Below are 22,236 nucleotides of genomic sequence, written 5' to 3'. Positions count from 1 at the left end.
TCAGTGAATGGACCTTTTCTGTTGGGGCTGTCTTTTTTTTCTTCAGCAGCATCCACACAATAGCTCTGATTCAGGGTAGCTTTTCAGCACAGCTCCAAAGACAGACAGTGTGCAGGACAATGGACAAAAATCAGTGACCAAGACTTGTAATCATATCATTGACTCCAGCTCAACGTGTCCTTATTATCAGTCCATCGTACAGTATGCCTTAAATGTATAGCTTGCAAGACTTTCCTGACTTATAGATGTAATTAATATATTTATTTTTTACATGCTACTTTGCTTAATGATGTTTTTTGTTTTTGTTTTTTCCATTTCAGAAAAGTTGGAGCCAGAGCTACAGGTGAAAGTGTTCCGGCCATAGTGACAGTCAGCAGGATAACAAGTCCCTCAGGGCCACTTCAGAGCCCCAGGGACGGGGGCCCGTCTCATCCAGTGCCTTGACCCAGTGACCCTCCAGCTGCAGGCCGAGCAGAGGCCAACACCTGCCCTGTGTGACCTACCAAGCACTCAGCCCTCAGCCAGGCACGGTACCCTGTCAGTCAAATGCCTCACAGAAAAGATGACTGCCTCTTTCCACTTTATCCTCCATTTCCTTCCTTTTATCCTCTCCACGCACACAACATCAAGCAAGGAGGACTCGACAGTCGGTGTCTCTGCCTTAAAAATCTGCAAACACTTCTCATGACCCAACTGAAATAGAATATCTGTACAGACAAAAATAACTCTCATTTCCTTTTTCTATCTGTTTGCAAGAGTTTTGTGATTTACTGTACAATGATGTGAAAAAAATCATGTAAACCTTTCTGTGATTCAGTGTCCCAAAAAGAGGCTGAGCCGTGTTTTATACTGCATCTTCTTATCTCATGATAAGCCCCTTGAGAGCTTCCCTTTCTCGCGCGCGCACACAAACACACACACACACACACACACACACACACAGCTATCAGATGGGAGTCCTCATTTGGGGAATGATTGTAACACCTTTCGACATTTAACCATTTTAAGAATTAATGTACTTACCAGAAAATCAGTGTTTAAATACGCAAATCATCAGGGCCGAAAAAATAAAATAAAATAGCTAAAAGGCGATAATGGAACACAAAGCACATGTGGGAAGTCTGTCATTCTTACTACACATAGTTTAAAAAAAATTAAAGGTATAGTTTGGGAAAATTCTGGAGTTACAGGAGAAGATAGATGTTTGTATGTTGCCTGTTGGCTTAGTTTATCATAAAGACTGTAAACTGGGAAAAAGATACTTCTTCTCCTACTCCTTCTACTCCTTTTTAAAAAGGTAAAAATATAAGCCAAGCAGCACTTCTCAATCTTACTGATATACACTATTTTTGTTTTTGTTTTAAACTGTACAAATAGGCAAGTATTGTTACCTTCATACGGAGCTAGGCTAGCTTTTTCCATAACAGCCTTAATGTGGAAGCTGTGGGCTTATAAATTGAAATAAGTCAAAATAAGGTTTGAATAATGTCTGAATGTCAGCTCGACCGTTTGGCTCAGTAGGTTTGACATTCAGATTCCGTCTGACAGCCTTCCCTCTTGCAGTATTCTTCAACCCACAGTCATTCTCTTCCTGTCATTTTTCTTCATTTACTTTACTTCTAAACGTTGTGGCCTTTTATTTGAACAAAAAAGGTATTTTCATGTTTCCACTTTGCAGGGTTATGTCCGAACTTGTTGCGTTCAGAAAATCCTATAAAGATTTTTACATAATAAAGTCTGACGGGCTATGTGACAAATGCCATGAAACCATGATTTTGTTACAAGCAATTTATTTTTGTACTTACTGAACATTTTTATGCAATACCACCGAAATAAGTACTATTGCAAATTTAAGGCTTTATTCTCTCCTCAAAGGAGCCCTCCTCAGTCAGTCCTATCAGACCCTCTTATGTGTGATGATTCAAAGTGCTTTCAGTGTATGCCTGCGTTTACCATTGGAAATTCTGCCAGTAAAGACAATGGTAAATGTAACAAAAACACGGGTGACGAGGCATTTTTTGGAGCGGCTAGTAGGATTCATACTGTATTTGTACTCCTTTAACGCTAGATTTGAGAATACTGCCTTTCATTTTGGGTTACTTTTCTTCACTCTGACCACGTACATTAGTCAGATTCTCAGTTAGCCATGCATACGGTTGTCAAAGGGTTTGCTCTGGCCATGCAGCCCAAGAGCAGAGTTGAATTACCTGAGGGACTGCTTGAGCTAAAAGGTGTGATGATCATCAGTATGAATGCTCAGCCCCTTCTATTAGTGACCTTTTCATCCCAGCCTTTCATATCTCGGGTTTTGCACATTGATCCTGTACTTTTGTGAATCTTGTTCTCACAAGGTGTCAATGTATAAAAGCATGTTTCTGGTTTTATCAAAATTGATGTAAAATTCCCCATAAAAAGCACAGCCACAAGGGTCCAATCATTAGTGTCCTGTATTTTTCTAATGTAAAAAAATATCTCATCACAGAATTTATTAATATGTGTATATGTGTGAAAAGATGGATATGATGTAGAATATGTGTATTGCCCAATCATAGTTGACCAATCGTTCAGTGTTGTGTGCAAGAGACAGTGTGTTATTGTCATGACTTGTCGGCTGGATTCACACAGGACGTCTAATTTACTGAAACTGTGTCCCAGATGCTCAGAAATGACGAGATTCACACAGAGCTAAAAGCAGATCTCACTTTTGTCCCTGTTCAAATCCAGTGTGAATAACTATGATGAGGTTCACTGTGCACAGCTCCACAGGAGGGCCATTCACTTTTATGTGCAATCGTTCGTTGCGATCCATAGGACATGTTGGGGAAAATATTAACAAGCAAAAAATACAGATTCTCTATGTGCCACAGTACTCTGAGACAAAAAATGTATTATGATATGAATAAAATTTGCAAACCTAAAAGCTTTCTCTTTTGATCGAACATGTTTCTTGACAAAGAAAATATAATCTCAACATTCTGGTTTATTAATCAATATAGAACGCATTTCTCTGTACAGATATCAGGGATCCTGTCAACCAAGGCCTCATAGCAGACACAACAGAGAAATACAGTTAAGAACTAGAGCAAAACAGTACATAACCTCAATCAAGATAAAAAAAAAACAAAAAAAAACAAGACACTAAGTTTGTAGATGAATGGAGGAGGACTCGCTGTCACGGTACCAATCCCTGTCTTCCCCATCCAGCATTTTCCCAAGGTTCTCCTTGTTTCTGAGGCTGCTGAGCAGGAGCCCTAACGTCCTGAGGACAGGCTGCATCCCTCCGCTGCCCAGAGCCTCCACGCTGCTGTCCCTCTTCCCGAAGCGCCCGATGGGTCTCACCCCGCGCCCCACGTACCAGAAGGGGTCTATCTCAGGACCTGGACACCACACAAGTACATCAATGGCAGACGGGCGTCATTATGTGTGCAATATCAACAGCTCGTTTGAGAACGGGACTCACTTTGGGGAAAACGTTGTCGGTGCTGGAAACAACCATAACCGAAATACTGTGATGATGATGTTGAAAACATTACTCCCAGAAAACTGTGACTTTATCATGCTTCTACTTCAATGAGTTCATTTTTAGTCCTAAATAAACAAAACGGAAATGTAATTTTGTTAAAGCCCTAAAAGATTTTTAGTCAATAGTTTATTTTTTTGTGTTCATGCTCTTGTCGACATAACTGATTTTCTAAGCTGATTTGATGCGTTCAGGAACTATATGAATAAATGAATTTCAAGTCATTGTTAAATAAGCATGTGATACGGTACAGAAGTTTACAGAAAATAGTATAATAAAACATTTCTTCAACTGCGGTCTTAAGCAAATCGAATTTAAATCTAGGCTGTTTTACTTTTGTATAAAGTATATTATACAAATGAATACAGCAATAACCACGCTGCTTTTGTATTGTATCACAAAATAAAACACTTGGATTAAATGATGAACTAGCCTACGACAAATAAGTGGCATCTCTCTTTTAAAACCAGCAGCTAATACTTAAATGTGGTAAATGGGACTGAGAGAGGTTTTTCAAAAATACTTAATTTCTAGAAGTAAAACATCTCATAGTAAACAGGATAGTGTCCAGGTATCTTACAATAAATCCCTATTGGAACCGAAAGTAGAAGAAGGTCAATGAACTCACCACCAGGAGCCAAGAACAGCCCATAAACATTCAGTATGCTAAAACATGTTTCACCGTTGTTCTGTCTGGCTGTCCTCTTACTTTTTAGCCTCCTAAATCTCCCTAAACTACTTCCACACTCTCTGCAGGTTGAAGAACAAAACCAAGTCTTACTTCTGTTGTCGACATTGTGAACAATGTGGAAGTCGTGCTTCACCGTGGTGCTGTGAGCGCTGCTGGAGCTGGGAGAGAGGAGGAGGAGGAGAGCCAGAGCTGCAGGCAGACAGCGGCTCGTCAGGACGCGGTGCCGGACATCAGCCGCTCTCCCGGGCAGCATGCTGGGGACTCGCTCAAGGCACGAGAGATGTCGGAGGGACGCTGGTCAGTAAAGTAGCCTTTCAACCACCGTCTCAAGGAAGGACGCTGAAAACAGAAATACTAGTGAAAAAAGAGCCCAAAGAATGCTGCAACTTACACACAATTACACATAAATTATATCTTAAAGTTAGTTAAGATGATACAAATTACCTTTAATGTTATAGAACAACTGTACTTCCAGATAGGAACATGGTACGACATTATTTATAAGAGATTACTAAAGGCCATGCAATTAGATTAAGTCATTTACATTTCATTACTATACAGTAAGCACCAAAAAGCTCATATGTGATATTATGATGTATATATAGATATATATATATACAGAATGTACTAGGCTTTAAAAAAAACACAATGGTGACCATTACAAGCTGAAGTCTATCAGTATTAGAAAAGTATTCACAATGTTAGTTATGTAGCCCAATTGTTAAAGTAAAGTGTTAAAATAGTTAACACAAATTCACCAGGAGGAACCCTCTTAAAATAATTGGTTAAACACATAACCTGTGGTGTTCTTCTTCTCTTGCATTTAATACAGTGAATCTGTAAAAAAAAAAAAAAAAAAAAAAGAACATATATATATAATCTGAACCCCAAACAGCAGCTCCTTACCCTGGACTTTGGTGACAGGCGGAGGTCAGTTGGCGGAGGTCTGAAGTCGTTACTGTGGAACAGGTGTGCTCCAGCTTATATATCCATGCTGCTCATGTGGTTGTTGGATGATGAATCAAAAACGTCAGTCACACACAGTGATCCTAGACAACAGGATGCATCACCCCCTGAGCCCCCCACCACACACACACACACACACACACACACACCCCCCCCTCCCTCCTTCCCACTCTTTAAACCCCCTCCTTTTGCTTTGGTTTTGGAGTTTTCCTGATGTCTGTCACGCAGCATAGCAGTCCATCAGGAAGTCAATGACACAGAAACAACTTTAAATTAGTGAACATGGGGAGACCCACCGACTCACATAGGTCTGTCAGACTGACTGGGATCTGTGGTGGGCGTTTTTTGATGAGCCTTTCATCGATCAGCTTGTTTACAGGGGACAAGGCAGGACACAATCAGCTTTTGTTGAGTTGACAATCTTGTTGCCAGAAACTAAACTTTTGGAAGTTTTTTAATAATAATCCGCTCCAGGATTATACATTTAAGTAGCCCGCAGCCTTTGTCACTCTGTTAAGATATAAAAAAACAAGTTGGATAGTAAAATACCAGATTAGAGCTTAAGTTTGAATACAGTAATAATAGTACAATCAAACTGATTTGGGAAGGAGTGGGAGCTTTAACTATACTGTAGGTGTGTGTGAATTTGTGCCACACACATGCCAGCAGTTTCTGCTGAGAGGTGACAGTAATGACTGACAAGTGACAGGGGTAAAATGTTCTCAGGCATAACGTCGCATCAGGGCCTTAAACGATGTCTGTAAAGGGCACAGTGTGGTGGCAATGCTGCTCAAAATGTAATCTTCAAGGGGATTTACACCCATCTTCAAAAGTCTTATATGTCATTCTATAGTCTAAGATGGTCCAAAAATAGTGTCAAGGGCAACACTACCTAAACTAAGAATTCCAATTTGTGATTTCTATGGCCGAAGAAAGTTCAGTCAAAATGTGAACATGAGCTACTCTCTCTCAAAGTCAGCAACCAGAGAAGTCAGTCTCAAATTTGTCATGTCATCAATTATAAAGTCTGGAGTTGCTCCACTGACAGTGAATGCAGGACTGATTTAATGGACCCACAGAATGTGTGTTTGCTTACACACAAATGAGCTTTATTTTATTGAAGCGTTTTCAGTTTGAAACAGAAACTGGAACTACACCCAATCACAATGTTTGCTAAAGGAAGAAAAGTCCTGTGTCCGATACATTTACCAACTTAACAGCACTGAGCAAACGGTGATGAAGAACATCGGGATATACTCTCATCTTATTCATCTCTAGGCTCATGTGTGCTTTCATATTTCAACAATTTCATTAAGATTAGGTTGAAGACCTTTTCATTTGTAACTGATTGAAAGAATACATGCTTATTTGCAAAGCCTAGTCAATGGATTCTAAACGAGATGTAGAACTAAAGTTGTAAATAAATCAATTGGTCAATCAACAGAAAAGCAATAGTCATTTAAACCCTTTTTTATGCAAAACTGACAAATTCTCTGGTTCCAACTGCTCAAATGTGAAAATGTCATGTTTTTCATTTTCTTATGATAGTAAATTGAGTATGAGTTTTGGAGTGTCTGAAGACATCACAGATTTTCTTTCCGTTTTCTGACGTTTTGTCGACAAATTGATAAATCAAGAAAATAATCAACAGATGAATCTATAATGATCATACATAGCTTCAGCTTAAGGTCTTTTGATCAGAATAGTAACAATGTGCATAGTGTATAAATGTGAACATTTGTACTTTACATGTTGAAGAATTAACAGGTTAGATCATAAAATATGACACTTCTGACATCCCTTTCTGATGTCATTTTCCTTACATGGTATTTGACTGGTAGAATCGTTCAGATCCCATTGGAAGAAACATTTCCCATGTACAATATAATCATCTAAAACTGTATTAAAGAAAATTGGGATGATATGAATGTCCTGCGTAGCATGTGATGTAAAAGGGTGTATGTGTGTTGCCATGTGAGTATGTGCACGTACACCTTCGGGCAGCACTTTGGTTCTCCTCCACGCATTAGGGCGGCCATTACTTTGTCATGGACCGTGATCAGATGGTGTAGGATACAAACGCAAGCCCTGTCTTTGGGAGAGTATATGGCTGCAATAATGAGAAGAAAACTACCTGCGGATATGTAATAACACCACAACATGGAAGAATCCTCAACTAATGAAGCTAATTTAAATTTATGATAGGGAGCCTTTATTTGAAAACACAGCAAATGGTTTGTTGCCTCATTATGATGCCCAGTCACAGGCAGGTGTGAAAGGTTTGGTCGTACTTGCTTTGTGGTTAAAATGTCATCTTGTTGTTGTTTGAGAGGCTCTCTTAAGACTTCCTGCAAAATCTGGAATCCATTTTTAGCCCACGTCAACACATTAGATATCAATGAAGAAAGGGACCAGTCTTAACTGAGACCTGGGCTAAACCCCTCCTTCCCTTCTTGTATGTATATTTGGTTTGGGGTTTGTTTATTCTGTCCTGGTGTATGTGTGTGTGTGTGTGTGTGTGTGTGTGAGTATAAGTTCTTGGTTTTTGTTTTCTTTTTTGTGGGTGGGCTATAGGGACCTGAAGACAAGTGTGTGGAAGGTCCAGTATATGGGTTAATTAACTTGTACATTATCTGCACTACAACACGTTGTTTATGCAAATGTCCCTAACGTGGAAAAAACAATAAAGTGATTGGAAAAAAATTCTTAAACGTCTTGTTTAAGAATAGATATAATAGACTTTATTATAGATTTAAACCTATTTGTATCCATACAGCCTTTTTCCACATATTCCCCATCCGAGAATTGTTCTTTTGTATTGTGATGTCGCATCTGACATGTAACACTATGACATCCCGGTCTTATAAGCACCTGATTGAACGGCTTCACCTGTGTTGTCTGTTTTTGTGAATGTAGGGAAATGTCCACCGGTCAGGTCAGAGCATGAGGTGTCTGTCACTTTCACGCTTCATTGCATTTTGTGCATAACATTTCCGACGGATTCTGACCTATATGTATTCATATGAGCGACTGAGAAAAGATATTTTATTTATAGAATTAATTCATAAAAACTATAATGCATAAAAAGGATATTTCCATGATATTGTTGGAACTTGTGGTTCTGAGGAACAGTTTAAAATGTACACTGTTTATGCAGTATTGATTGAGAAAACCCTGCTTGCAGAATGATTAACAACCTGAATCGGCCAAGCTTTGTGCTCTAAATCATTCCCCTTACGTGCTACAGTATATTTTGTTAATCGCCTCGTAATTCGTGACCCACAGAGCGTGTGGGCCGGGACATTCATAGACCATGTTTGGTTGACCCTCTTTCTGAAAAAGACTTCGTATGGGAAGCCAGTGCTCAGTTTCTGTTTGTCTAGGATTCTAGTCAGGTAGTTACCCTTTTTTAGAAGGGTAGTTACTACCCTTCCCTCAATGAAAAGGGGTGACTACCCTTCTAAAAAAGAGTAACTGCCCTTCTGAAAAAGGGTAGCTAATCATTTGTTACCCTTTCAAAAACAGTAAGTACCCTTTTTTTGTGCACTTCATTGTAATGTGTTACCGTGAAAAGCCCTGCACTATGTCAAAGATTGATAATGATGATAGAAATACCCTATTGTAGGTTTGTGTCACAGATAACTTTGTGAAAAATGAAACAATGTGTGAGACCTTGTAATCCAAAATGAAAGTAATATTTTACCTTGCACATAGGTCCTGTAAATATAGTGCATTAAACTGCTGTTGTAAAGAAGGACATGTTTATTTTTACGGTTATTTCTAGTGGTAAATAACCTTATCAGGCATGCTATCTTAATTAAAGAACTGAACACAGCCAAGCTGTTTTGTTTTTAGAGTTATAGAAGTTAAAGTTAAAGTCTTGAGTCTCAAATTGTTAGTTATACACCTTAAATATATTACTACTGAATTAAAATTACTGTCACATAACAAGCAGCATTCATTATTTACGGGACGTATTTGATATTTTCATTTTTATCAGGAAAAAGAGAAGGGAGGAGATATAACGTTTTATATGGGATGATTTGCTGCCCCTTTGTGGCAAAATATGTACACTCACACACACACAAACACACACACGCACAAAAGAATAATACCAAATAGCTTTAACTGCACTGCAAACACATGGCATTCTTGTCTAAAATCAAAATTTTTACATAAACTACGTCATCCATCATATGTAAAATGAAATGTATCATCGTGAAAATGTATAAATAAATGGGAAGATTGTTATTTGCTGATGATGGGCCTGTGTGGAAAAGAGGGGGACATTATTTTGGAGGAAACACCTTCAAAATGCAATATTGTGGATAAGTAGCTTATGAAAAAAAAAGATTTGCAGTGAGATGCCTTGTAGGGTTGGACTGGGAAGCCAATATGGCATTCTTGAATGTAGCCTAGCTCATGACGACTTTAGAATGGATTGAACACAGTTCTAGTTCAGTCTTAAATCCAGTAATGGCCAGGACTATTCGAAATGATGAATATTCAAGAGCAATAAAAGACACTGAAGTCACATTCGCTTGGGTCAAATGGGCATTCTAGGCAAAGACAGAGTAGACAATCTAGCCGAACAAGCTGTTAAAAAAATAAAACAAAGACATAAGTCAGAGGGGAAAGACATGTAGGCTATAGAAGACAATCAATAAAGCGTGGTAACAACACTGAGACCAGGAGATAAGGGGAAGACATTCAATTCTAAAAAAAGTGGGTATTGCAGACGGTACTTTGTCAGCTTGCCAACGAGAAATAGCTGACAAACCGAAGACTGTAGGAGTTAACTACCTCCGGTTGATGGCAGTAATACTCCATTAAGGAATCCAGCTGTCGTAACATCTCAAAAAGGAGGAGAAAAAATACCACTCACTACGGTTTCAGATACGTCAGCCTACAAGCAACGCATGCGCATACGAAGAAAAAACAAACTGATCAACAACATACACAGCGTTACCAGTGTCAAACTATTGTCAATAACCTTGATGTTAGAAAGGTATCAGATACCCAGGAGAATGCCGTTAGTGCTTCGCAGCAAAAACAGAAACACTAGCTAACTCTGCCTGAAACGACGATATAGCAAAGCGGAAGAAGAGAGAAGTGAAACCTCTAGCTGGTTTACGTTGCACGTATTTGGAAGTCGCCCGAAACAGTTGACAGACTACGTGCTTGCTTCCTGTTGGTGTGGCTATTCAAATACCCAGCGACTAGATACAATGCAAGAAATCTCGTGAAAGGATACTCAAACCAAGGGCAAGTAACAACAGGAAGTAAACAAACCACCGGACTCCGTGAGTCTGTTTTCTACATGAGTCTGTTGGCAGAATGTCGCTGAGTTCAGGCGGTTGGACTCACACCCCTGGCTACCCGCCGGACCAGTCCGCCGCCCTACCCGGTCACTATGGGGCCTCGCAGTCACAACTTGGCTGCCAAACCGTCCTTATGTCGGTTCGGGTGTCGGTATGCCATTCTGGTATTCGGCCGCTGTGTCTTCCCGGAGCAGGTGATGAGTCACTCCGCCTGCAGCTCAGCATGGACCCGGGGAAATCCGGGGAATTCCGGCTGTCGCTCCAGGACGGCTGCGGGACTGGACGGAGTGTGGTGAGTTCACAGCAGCAAGGCGGCAGCAGTGTTGGCCTTGTAGTTGATACGTGTGTGGTTTGAGTGGAAATTCCCCAATTTAATAAAAATATGTCCAGAAAAAGACTAATTATGCCAGATATGAGTCCATACTTGTGTGTGTAAATAAGGTGAACTAAAACTTAATTTCCCCTAACTCCCAGTGGTTTCCAAAGACTAGGCTACTCGCTTGCAGGGCCAGATTATTGTGGTAATTTGTTTCAGCACGTGTATTTAGGAATAGGCAACATGTTAGTATAATAACAACTGAAACAATAAAGATGTTCGTTTTCCTAGTCAGGGCCTCAAAACGGGATAAAAAATGTTATGGTACAATTTATCAAAGTAGCATGTAATAACTTCAAAATCATTGCCAGACTACTGGGAACCTGGAGCCTTTGGTCCCTGTGAGTCAGGGGCCATCTAGCAGTTGCCCAGGTGGTAATTCAGCACTGCTTGGATCCCCAGTAATACAAAGCAGTGTTACAGGTTTTACATACCTGCATTTGCCACAGGTACACCTTCCAGTATTACCCAGATAAAACACAAGATACTTTACACTATGTTGTAGCATAACTGTTCTTTTTTCCTTATCCTATTAATCATCCATAGAGACCCCTCAGATTTAGCTTTTAACGTCTTGGGTTAGAAATCACTGGCAGAGAGAAGAAGAGTTCAACCCACTGTGTTAGCATGCACCCATCCCTTTGAGGAGTCTGAGAATGTGAATGCACTGCTAAACCCTGTTGGTCTTACCAAAAGATGCAAAGAAAGGTTCATATACACAAAGTCTGAAATCAACTGGTCTTTGAATATTGGTATCTTCTGTAACTTACATACAGAGCCTTTTATTTTTCTCAGGAATTATTTTGACAAGTTATTATTAGAGTTACACTCAGTTGCCAGTCTATAGGTACACCCAGCTAAAACTGATGTAAGCAAGTTCTACAATAGATCCTACAGTCACAAAGTTAACAATTGTTTTTTTTTGTTGAGTTAGTTTTAGATAGAACTCTATGGCATGGTTTGGGGGCTGTAGTTTGTAGTGCAGCTGAATTGCATGACAATACACTCAAAGGTGTTTTGAATATTTCCTCTACACTCATCACAAATTGCATTTTTGTACTTATATACCCTAACAGTTCCCCTATAATATATTTAAGTTTACACTATAATATAATGTGAAAATTACTTTTTGCCATACCAAGTGCACACATGCCATTATGCACATAATTACCAAATTTGCTTTCCCTCATTTGTCCTACCTCATCCCCTGCTTTCTTCCTCTTTTTCCAGACCATTGCTGAATTTGATTTGAGGTTGGTAAACTATGAGGTGAAGTCACCAAAGTGCCACGAACTGAGTTTGGCAACGCCTCCACATGACCGCATCAGCTTCAACTTCCGCTGTGAGCAGGAGGCCCGGGAGTGGGCTACAGTGGTGATGTCCTCACTAAGGGAAGCACAAAGAGGTCTGTCACCCTTCTCGCTAAATACTTAGTGTTCTTTAAGATAACCACAGCAAGGTGGGAAAATGTATATACTTGATACCTTGTAACAGGATCCCATGAACCTTTTTACAATGTTGTAGGAAACCCCTGTTGTGTGTGATGAAGTGGAATTAATTTGCTTCCATGAACTAAGTTAATGCAAATTGAGCCTGACAAATCCAGCTGCTTATTTATTTATTTGAAAAAAAAGAGCTTTTCACTTAACAGTTAACATCTCTACAGTCAATCTTTACCACTGAAACTAAACTTATTATTATTACATTTTGACTTCAGAGTAGACTCCGACTGATATATCGGCAGACAGATATTATCGGCGGATATTAGGCATTTCCCTTTTTACTTTTTTTGTTATTGTGTTTTTGTTCAAAGGACTTTAAGTTTCATATTTTAAGTTTGTATTTTTTATTTATCAGAACTTTAAAATATTTTTGATGTTCTTCTGTTATGTTGTGACAATCAAATTATTGTTATTATTTATTATTACTATTGTGACAAAGCAAATTATAATCATATTTTAGTGAGAACTCATAAACAATATAACTAATGTTACAAAAATCTGTTTGTTTTGTCACGCTTTCCTTTTATTTTTTTTTTAATATACTGTATATCGGCCGATATATCGGAATATCGGATTTTTAAATAACCAAATATTTGTATCAGTGTCGGCCTTAAAAATCTGTCCGGCTCTACTTCAAAGGGAATTTCAATGAATTAGTCTGTGCTTACTTACATAATATACCCTTGTTTACTCACTCAAATGCATCTGAAAGCATGATAAATAAGCATCCAAGATCAGAAGGAAATATTCACCTTGCTATTTACACTGTTAGTGACTGTTCTACTAAAAAGTGTCCCTGTTGAGACAAATGTTTCTTTTTCTGTGTGGACGAGCGGTCTGCTGTTACAGAGAACAAGTAGACCTAGGCAAGGTCTTCAGTAGAAAAAGTGGTCAGTTGGTTTCTTTCTTGTGTTTTCTATCCATTTGTCTATCTAAATGCTTCTTTCTGGTTTTCCAACATTTCCCATTGGCAGTAGCCCCTCAAGATGATGGTCCACAGCTCCCACAGGATGGTCAGAACACCTTGGCTTTGCAACAGACAGGTGTGTTCACCAAACATCTTACTTCCAATATAAATTATGATCTTATATTTTTCATTTTAGAAGTGATTTAACTAATTCAATGATTCTTTATCTCGTTTTATTCATTCATTCATTTAATCATTTAAGCCCTCTAGTGGCTGTTTGGAGGCATGGCAACATCCTCTGCACACACTTGCCCCATATGTTCATGTGTGTGTGTTTTTGTGTGTGTGTGCATGCCTGTGCATGCATGTATGTATGTGTGTGTGTGCGTGCGCATGCGTGTGCATCTGTAGAGGAAGCCTGCATAGAGCTGACCCGAGCCATAGAAGCAGGTGACATGAAGTCTGCGTCTGTCTTTGCTGCCTCGCTCGCCCGACAAAATGCCACGCTCAAGATTCGCCCCTCTGCAAGAGACTATGAAGACAGTGAAATCAAGTAGATGCATCATCATTATTAATATCATTTTCAAAAAACACAATTGATGGTTATTTTAAGATGTAATAGAAAGTAGATTATTTCACAATTAACACAATTGATGTGGCTTATGGATTGTGTCTTTATCTAACAGCTTGGCTGTTGCAGTTGAGGATTGTTCTTCGTCCTGTTGTGTCACTGTGAAAGTCTACCCACAAATGACTACCGCTGCACTGAAACAGCAGGTTAGTCTGAAGAAAGCTTCTCCTCTTCATTTGTGTCCTGAAGGAACTTTTCTCCAGGCCATTTTGTTTATGTCGTCCCAAAATTAAAAATGACATTTTCCTTAAAGAATCAGTTTATCTAAGAAGTTCAAATTTCTATCTCACTATTTCTTTTTCTACTCTCCTCCCCTGGTTTTGTATCACCTCAGATGTTTCTTGAGTATGGCTTTCACCCGCGGGTGCAGCGCTGGGTGATTGGCCAGTGTCTGTGCACCGACCAGCGTTCTCTGGCCTCATACGGGGTTCGTCAGGACGGTGACACAGCCTTCTTGTACCTCCTGTCAGCCCGTCATGTTCGCTTGACCCATCAAGTCCTCCAGCAGGACCAGGAAACTGCCCTCCTCCTGAGTCCTCCATCTCTGTCTCTCCACACTCCTCCCCTCCCTGCTACCTCTGCGAATGGCCCCTCATCTCTGGGCCGGAGGGCTTACACAACCCTGCCTTCTAGACTCCATACCAGCAGCAACACTGGTGAGTGAGAGCAGTAACAATAATGCTGAGTCATAAACTCTTTTAGTAGTAAGTAGAAGAAGAAGAAGAACTTATTTCTGTCCTGACCTACTTAGAGCAGCTGTACAACACAAAACATAAACAATGCCACAAGAATATATCAGTGGACAGTAATGGAAAAAGTAAAATGGACCAATGTTTGTGCTTTATTTTTATGACAACAGATATATAAAGAGTACATACCATTGGGCACAATCGTTCATAAATATAACGGGTGCACCTATTGTCACTGGTTTCTTAATAGATACTTTTTTTCCCTTAAATGTTTCACATGTCTCAGAGAGAGGAAACATCAGTGAGATCAGAGAGCTCATCAACCTAGAGATGCCTCAACTCAATGAAGCACTAAGCCCCAACACAGCCTCCACCCAGGTAACACACGGCAGTTATGGTGGTTTATGTAGAGTTGTGTTTCTTTATTCACACTTTGTTCAAAATGGTCAATGTTTTGATAAAATAAGTCATAAGAAAATTCACTGGATGAGACAGAAGTCAAATGTAGAGCTGTTTCTCACCTGTTAAAACATACTCTATACTCTCTCTCTCTGCACTACTCTGTGCCTTAGGGTTGGTCGTGCCCTTCTTGCACTTACATTAACAAACCAACACGGCCAGGCTGTGAGATCTGCAGTACAAACCGCCCTGAGAACTACGTCATCCCGGGGGGATACCGACCTGATGCACTGGAACTCAGACGGATCCAGCAGGAGAAGGAGGCTATCAAAAAGTACCAACAGGTATGTAACACTCACTCACACCTTTACATCTGAGCATACCATACACCCGTAGTCTTACATGTACAATCACACACCTGTATATATGAAGCAACAATTTCTTATAGCCATAAAAACTCAGAGGAAAACCTTATTTTGGCAACAATTATTGTGATATAATAATTTGTGGTTTACAACAATTCTTCCACTACAAGCCTTGGTCAAATCATTTTATTTTATTTATTAAGAGTGCAAGGCAGCACATTGCTCCGATTTGGACACAATACTAATTAGTATGAGGAAAGTATGAAATTGATACCAAGTTGACATTTGAATCCAATTTGCAGGCCCTCTCAGGTTGACTCTCTTCTCTTCTGTCTCTGTTTTTTTGAAGGAGAAAGGGAGAAGAGAGGTGCTGAGGAGTGCTGAGGCTCAAAACAACTCACTCCTGTATAACCTGGACCAGGACTAATAAACACACACAGGCACACATACACTCCACGTTTATTTATGTTTCCTTCGGCATCCTTTCTTTCACTTTTAGATCACTTAAAAAGTCCTCATGCACAAAGCTGTGTCCACACATCTAGGTGCTTAAATCCAAAGCATGTGGTTATATTGTCCCATGTTCATGAGATCGTACAGTAGAGAAACTGTATGAAAACAGTTGATTTCACATTTTAGCTGCACGCGAACTCTGTTCTGGTGAAAAATAGAACCTGACCGTTACTGGACTTTAGAGGTCAATATTGACATTTGAGACTTTTAAAAATAATCTGGGAAGGATGATTTTTTTAAATCACAAACACCTAATGAATGCAATATTTTTGTCCCTGGGGCCTGTAACGTGAAGCATGCTCAACTTAGTCTGACTCTCTTGGGGTTACTTGGCTTCACTACTTTGTCCCTTTCAGTATTTCCAGCGAGCTGACTGGTCAGGGGTCAGACTGTGTACAGGTTTTCATCTAATCCTCTGAAGTTAACCTGCACCAGAGCAGGTTAGCCATGCAGCATAAGTTACCATGGTGATCCAGACCACACACCAGGGTTTAAGTGAGCCAGTTTTGCAATAGTGGAAAATCTGAGTGAAGCCCAAAGATATCTGACTATAACCCACTAATCTTGCTTTGTGGTAACCCTTCTGGCAGTATAGATTGGTCGAACTCTAGGTAGAAAGGTTATGAAAGACTTTTCCCTATATTGACAATCCAGCTGTATAATCACGGTCACTGTTGATTTTTAGCATCAGATGGATTTTTAATGAACTTCTAAATAGCAGAGATTGCCACAAAATTGAATGTATTAATCTGATTGTTACTTTTGCACTGTTAATTGTATATACTCTGTGAAACGGATTAAAATCAAATGTTTACCATTTGTGTGTGTATATGTGTTTGCATGTCTGTACTGTGACTGTGTAAATCTACCCAACACTATACTTCAATTATATGCATTGCCACACTTGTTGTGTCCCTGTAATAAAATCTAAAGGGAAATAGTTTAAGGACTATAGGTTTAACCCTCCCAACAACACCACCAGGCAAGGGAAGAGGAGCGCATGGAGAATTTTGCCCGGCTAGTGATGATGGATGGACAGGACCTACTGCCTAACCCAGAGCCTGTGGACTGTAGGATCTGTTATGTGGACCTGCAGCCTAAAGAGGGGGTCCTGCTCAGGGAGTGTCTCCACTGCTTCTGCAGGTAAGATACATGAGGTGGGATATATATATATATATATATATATACTGTATTTATAAATGGTGGGATAAATATATATGGTGGGATAAATATATATATTTTATAATTAATTTAATATTATTTTTATATATATATATATATATATATATATATATATATATATATAAAAACTGAATATAAAGGGTTTTGAGAAAAAAGCAGGTGAGTGAATCTTTGTTTCTGTCTGAGTTTGCATGTTTGTTTGTGTGTATGTCTGTCCAGAGAGTGCTTACGTTCAGTCATCATGCTGAGTGAGGAGCCAGAGGTGGCCTGTCCCTACAGAGATGACACATATTCCTGTACCTGCTCCCTGCAGGAGAGGGAGATCAGAGCTGTGAGTTACACACAACAAGCACAGCTCTTATACACGAGCATTAGGAGGCGGCATCCTCAAGCATCACAATATGTAAATCCATCTTACTGTAAATTATGTTTTAATGTAGCAGTAAAAACTCCTTTCATCACTGTCAATACCAGCTACCAGAAGCTGGAGCTACTGCTCTGCTACTTGTTTTCAACCCCGGCTTTGACCTTTCTTCCCATGCCTGGACAGGCTTCAGCTGCTTCAGCTAATATGAAGCAACAGTTGGCCAGCTTCCCCATCTGCTAAATGTTAAAGGTCTCATGGGCTGAAAATTTAACTTTATGAGGTTTTTTTTTAACATTAATATGAGTTCCCCCAGCCTGCCTTTGGTCCCCCATTGGCTAGAAATGGGGATAGGTGTAAACCGAGTATTCTGCTCTGCCTTTTAGAAAATGAAAGTTCAGATGAACCCATCTGGAATCTCGCCCTTCACAAGGGGCGAGATTCCAGATTGGCCCAAGGTTACCCTTTCCTTTCTCTGCTTTGCTCCTCCAGAGAATTTGGCCCACCGATGAGAGCGAGAGACATCATAGCTTTCAAACAAGCAAAGTGGCAGTTGGTCAAGCCCCCCCTCGCTCCACCTCAAAAGCTACAGACTCAGAATTTGCATATACTAAGGAAAGCTCATTGTAGGACTGGCTCTAGTGGCTGTAATTCTGCACCAAGGCTGAATTTTGGCGAGAGACTTCAGAATTGGCATTAGGGGATCACTAAGGCCTATATAAAAACATCCAAAGAGCACCATGTCATGGGACCCTTTAACAATAAACTGTGGTCCAACCAGCTGCTCAATGTAGGCAATGATTTGAAAGAAGCCTCTGTTTGAAGCGCAACTTTGCCACTCTGATAATGACCTTTTAGTATTATTAGGGTTAAATTGTCCTCCACATTTCCCATCCCATTTCTCCTTTGCAGTTGGTGCCAGAAGAGGAGTATGAGCGCTGGCTGCAAAGAGGCCTGTCAGTGGCAGAGTCTCGATGTGAGGGCAGCTACCACTGTGCCACCCCAGACTGTCCCGGCTGGTGTGTGTACGAGGACACAGTCAATGTCTTCCACTGCCCTGTCTGCAGGAAGCACAACTGTCTGATTTGCAAGGTATGAAATATATAAGTACACACAAGTAATGAAGTATTTAGTTATTTACTCCCGTAGATTTTAGGAAATTGTCTTGGTGTACTTAAAGTGCTCCTATTATTCTTTTTGGCTTTTCCCCTCTCTTTTATTGTGTTTTATATATTTTCTGTGCATGTAATAGGTTTACAAAGTGAAAAAGGACGTACCATCTCCAACAAAAAACACTGTTTACAAACTGCTCCAAACAGCTCTATTGTAGTCCAGCCTTTGCCTCCATGACGAACGTGTGTCACTTTGTAACACACATTATAATGCTCGCCTCGCTGCTATCGTGACACGCCCTCATACTCTGCTTCTGACTGGCTTGTAGTGCGCATGTGCGACTCCCAACAAAGATGGAACAGAAGTGAGAGGCCTCACTCTGTAGCTAAAACGGCGGGCTCAACACAAAGGGTGAAAAGAGGAGCTGCATCAATGTGCAGTTCAACAAAAACATGGTGTTATTTTGAAAATTAAACCAACAAAATCCTATTCTGGCACAACCTCTAAAAACAATTATGAACCTGAAAATGAGCATAATACGAGCACTCTAAATGAGATGTGCACTAAATTTACATATCAAAATGCTCAACCGTGGTACAAATGGGGTGAAAGATTATAGCGTGCAACAATATGTTAGAGCCAATTGATAAAAACAAATCCTTTTGAAAGAAGCAAGTGACACCACACATTTGAGAGCGGTCACATGTTTTTAATGGGTCTCGTCCCCTCAAGCTAACTGCTGTTCAAAGACAGCAATGTTTCTATCTTAATGAATCTGAGACTTTCACTGAGGTTAAATGCACATGAAAAAGATCACATCTTTGTCTGTCCCTGTTTCTATTTTTCCTCTCTCCTCAGTCTATCCATGAGGGAATGAACTGTAAGCAATACCAGGATGACCTTGCAGCCCGTGCTATAAATGACTCTGCTGCTAGAAGGACAACACATCTACTCAAGGCAAGCTGTGTAGCACACTTGTGTATATGAGTGCTAGAGATGTGTTACCCAGAGATGGATGGCATTTGTGTCCCACGTGCTTACAGATCAAACAGAAGCTGAAACTCATTTTCTGTCTCATAAACAGACTCTGGTGCAGTCAGGGGAGGCAATGCACTGTCCCCAGTGTGGCATCATTGTGCAGAAGAGGGATGGATGTGATTGGCTACGCTGCACTGTGTGTCACACTGAGATCTGCTGGGTAACCAGAGGACCCCGCTGGGGACCTAGGGTAAGAAATCCTTCCTTCCTTCCTTTCTTAATGCCATATTTATTTCCCACTGTAGCTAACTGATCTCCGGCACCCTCAGGATGTGTAAACTGTGTCTTTTGATGGTCTATGGAATGAAAGTATAATAAATAAACCTCTTGTTAGTCTCTCAAAAGCCAAAAATACAGCCAGGACATGGGGGTTTAAAAAAAGATTTTAATTGCAAGTTAAGTCAAAGGTTTGATAACTCCTGTTTGTGATCGTTTCCAAGGGTCCCGGAGACACCAGCGGAGGATGTCGCTGCAATGTCAACAATCAAAAATGCCATCCCAAATGCCAAAACTGCCACTGAGATTCTAAAGAGTGGTCAGTTTGTAGAAGGGAATGGAAGAGTCAAACTGAAACAAACTATTTTCTAAAATAGAAAAAAAAGAGGATTAAGGTGAATAAAAAAGTTTGTTTAAGTCAAAACTGCAGGATTGTTGCATACCATGCATCTTGCTTGTTATAACTGGAAAGACATTCTCAATTTTCTCTCAGCCAACTTCTAACCATCACTTAACTCTGCCTCTCAAAAACATTAAGATGCAGGCCATGTGATTTGAAGTCAGCCTTATAACAGTATAAATGAAGTTATCACATCAGACTGTAATGATAAGTATGCAGGGAAAGAGTATTAACTTTTACAATGATTGCACTGTACATCTAGCAATTCAGGTGTGTTGTTTTGTGTTTTGGTTGTTACATACTAGGATGCATTAAATCAAACTGAACGCTGTAGCAAGGTGTTTTATGATAACGCTTTTTTGTGTTCTTTTATATGCAATTTTTCTGCATTGAGATAGATCAAACGAGCGGAGAGGAGTTTATACATGGTAATATTGTTTGTGTCTGTGTGAAAGTTTGACTGCATGTGCGCCTGTGTTACCAAAGAGGTCTGAATTGTGTCTGAGTGTTAATCGGAGTCTCGTGTTGTTTGAGACTGACTGAGTGGAGCCAGAATGTTTGCATTCTGTTAATCTCTAACAAGCTTCTGTATTAGACAAGCTGAGGTACTGCTGACCAGCTGTGTGTTACATGATGATGACATCATCAATAAATAGCAGAGGAAATAGATTAATAATCAGATGTTATATGTAATACTTGAATACTTTCTGAGAAGGCACATGTGAATATATTTTGTCGATAAGCTCATATTCCTATTTAAATATGACCCGGTGCATATGGTGATGTTAGCCAGCATTGGCTACTTAACAGCTTTATTAATATGTGAAAACTTTGTAACCATGGAAATATTTTTTTAATTCATCTATGCATGAATTTGTTATTCTAATACAGTAATGGAAATCAACAACATATCCTGTACCTTTATCAGGATAAGAGCATGTAGGCTCACACACTGCACTCTCTGTTACCCAGAATGCCCTCGACTACACTACTGTCTCGCACTGACAAGCTATTATTAGGTCTTCACTGTCACTTGTGTTAAAATATCAGCTCTGTGTTGCTGATTGTGCCTTAAATAAATACCCTTCAAACTCACAGACTTCTTTGCTCTTTATTTTATCTGGATACAACTACGTGGATATGTTAAGCCAACAACAACAAAAGTTTTAGCTATAAGAATTTGATTACTGGCAGTGTAGAGAAGGATTCATTTAACAGCCAAGATTGACTGTCGCAGCAACGCACAGAAACGACTTTAGTGGTTTTGCTGCTTCTTCTTCTGATTTCATCAACCTTTTAGATTATTTTACATACGTGGTTCTGTACATTTTGACTCTGAACTATCTTTTGATGTTCAGGTGACTAATGTGGGTAGGTCCAACTGTCACATTTAACCAAAATCAGGCCATACCTTTCATCCGCAGATCTAGAAAAGGTCATCCACACTCCCCAGACTTAACTAGTCTAACACACTTTTCTTCTGGTACAAGCAGGCAAAACACCCACCTGTGAGTTTAAGAATTGATTTCAAGACTTTACTGCTTGTTTTTAAAGCCTTAAAGGTCAGGCTCCTGCCTATATCCTAAACTAGAAATGTGCTGCTGCTGATAGTGATAGTGATAGCGATGCATTGATCACAACTTCCAACGCATTTAGGTGAATATTTCTTAACCTAATCCTAAAAAAAGAAAACATATTTCGGAACAAAGAGCATCAGAAATTTTCTTATTATTTATCATACCTCAACTGTCTGGGTTAGACAGCCCCCCGGTGTTATTTACATGTACTGCACACAAGTCTTTGGGTATTCATCATGTTTTACTTTTTGGTGAGATACAATTTTAAAAAGTTTAGCTCTAATTTAAATACAGAAGTGCACGTCTGATATGTCTTTTATTGCCTACATATCTCTAGTAAGTAATTTCAAATTATAGACTTTTTTTTCAGCCTGTTTATAGTACACACAGCCGTGAAATCAAATCTTAAAAAAACCTAAATTATGTTTTGTACTGTATATGTATTTGTGCAAATACAAATACATAT

The 22,236-nt window shown here is 39.6% G+C and overlaps 3 protein-coding genes across 7 annotated transcripts in view; 2 read left to right on the top strand and 1 right to left on the bottom strand.

Annotated features, from left to right (window-relative positions):
• Positions 1-2,914, top strand: part of myrip (myosin VIIA and Rab interacting protein) — a 107,230-nt gene extending 104,316 nt beyond the window's left edge. For all 4 annotated transcript variants that reach the window (XM_034862123.1, XM_034862122.1, XM_034862121.1 and 1 more), the window contains one exon: positions 321-2,914. In XM_034862123.1, coding sequence (XP_034718014.1) covers positions 321-364 — 44 coding nt within the window. In that variant the 3' untranslated portion in view covers positions 365-2,914. The remainder of the gene's footprint in view (positions 1-320) is intronic.
• Positions 2,915-2,962: 48 nt separating this feature from the next.
• prlh2 (prolactin releasing hormone 2) lies at positions 2,963-5,258 on the bottom strand. Of its 2 annotated transcripts, XM_034862125.1 has the most exons (4): positions 5,118-5,258; positions 4,656-4,679; positions 4,302-4,550; positions 2,963-3,377 (listed from the first exon to the last, which is right to left on the bottom strand). In XM_034862125.1, the coding sequence occupies exons 3-4, from the start codon at positions 4,462-4,464 to the stop codon at positions 3,139-3,141; spliced, it is 402 nt and encodes a 133-aa protein (XP_034718016.1). In that variant the 5' UTR covers positions 4,465-4,550; positions 4,656-4,679; positions 5,118-5,258; the 3' UTR covers positions 2,963-3,138. The 2 variants fall into 2 exon arrangements, with proteins under 2 accessions (XP_034718016.1, XP_034718015.1); XM_034862124.1 differs by lacking the exon at positions 4,656-4,679.
• Positions 5,259-10,091: 4,833 nt separating this feature from the next.
• shrprbck1r (sharpin and rbck1 related) lies at positions 10,092-21,290 on the top strand. The gene is made up of 14 exons (XM_034861995.1): positions 10,092-10,790; positions 12,105-12,279; positions 13,351-13,419; positions 13,695-13,836; positions 13,970-14,060; positions 14,249-14,570; positions 14,890-14,981; positions 15,176-15,346; positions 16,863-17,023; positions 17,282-17,393; positions 18,339-18,518; positions 19,398-19,496; positions 19,624-19,767; positions 20,018-21,290. Exons 1-14 carry the CDS (start codon positions 10,515-10,517, stop codon positions 20,096-20,098), a joined length of 2,115 nt encoding a protein of 704 aa, XP_034717886.1. The 5' UTR covers positions 10,092-10,514; the 3' UTR covers positions 20,099-21,290.
• The last annotated feature ends 946 nt before the right edge of the window (positions 21,291-22,236 follow it).

This window comes from Etheostoma cragini, chromosome 22, assembly GCF_013103735.1.
Source record: "Etheostoma cragini isolate CJK2018 chromosome 22, CSU_Ecrag_1.0, whole genome shotgun sequence".
NCBI lineage: Eukaryota > Metazoa > Chordata > Actinopteri > Perciformes > Percidae > Etheostoma > Etheostoma cragini.
The sequence above is the reverse complement of the archived record's forward strand: the minus strand, read 5'-3'. Positions and strand labels throughout refer to the sequence as shown.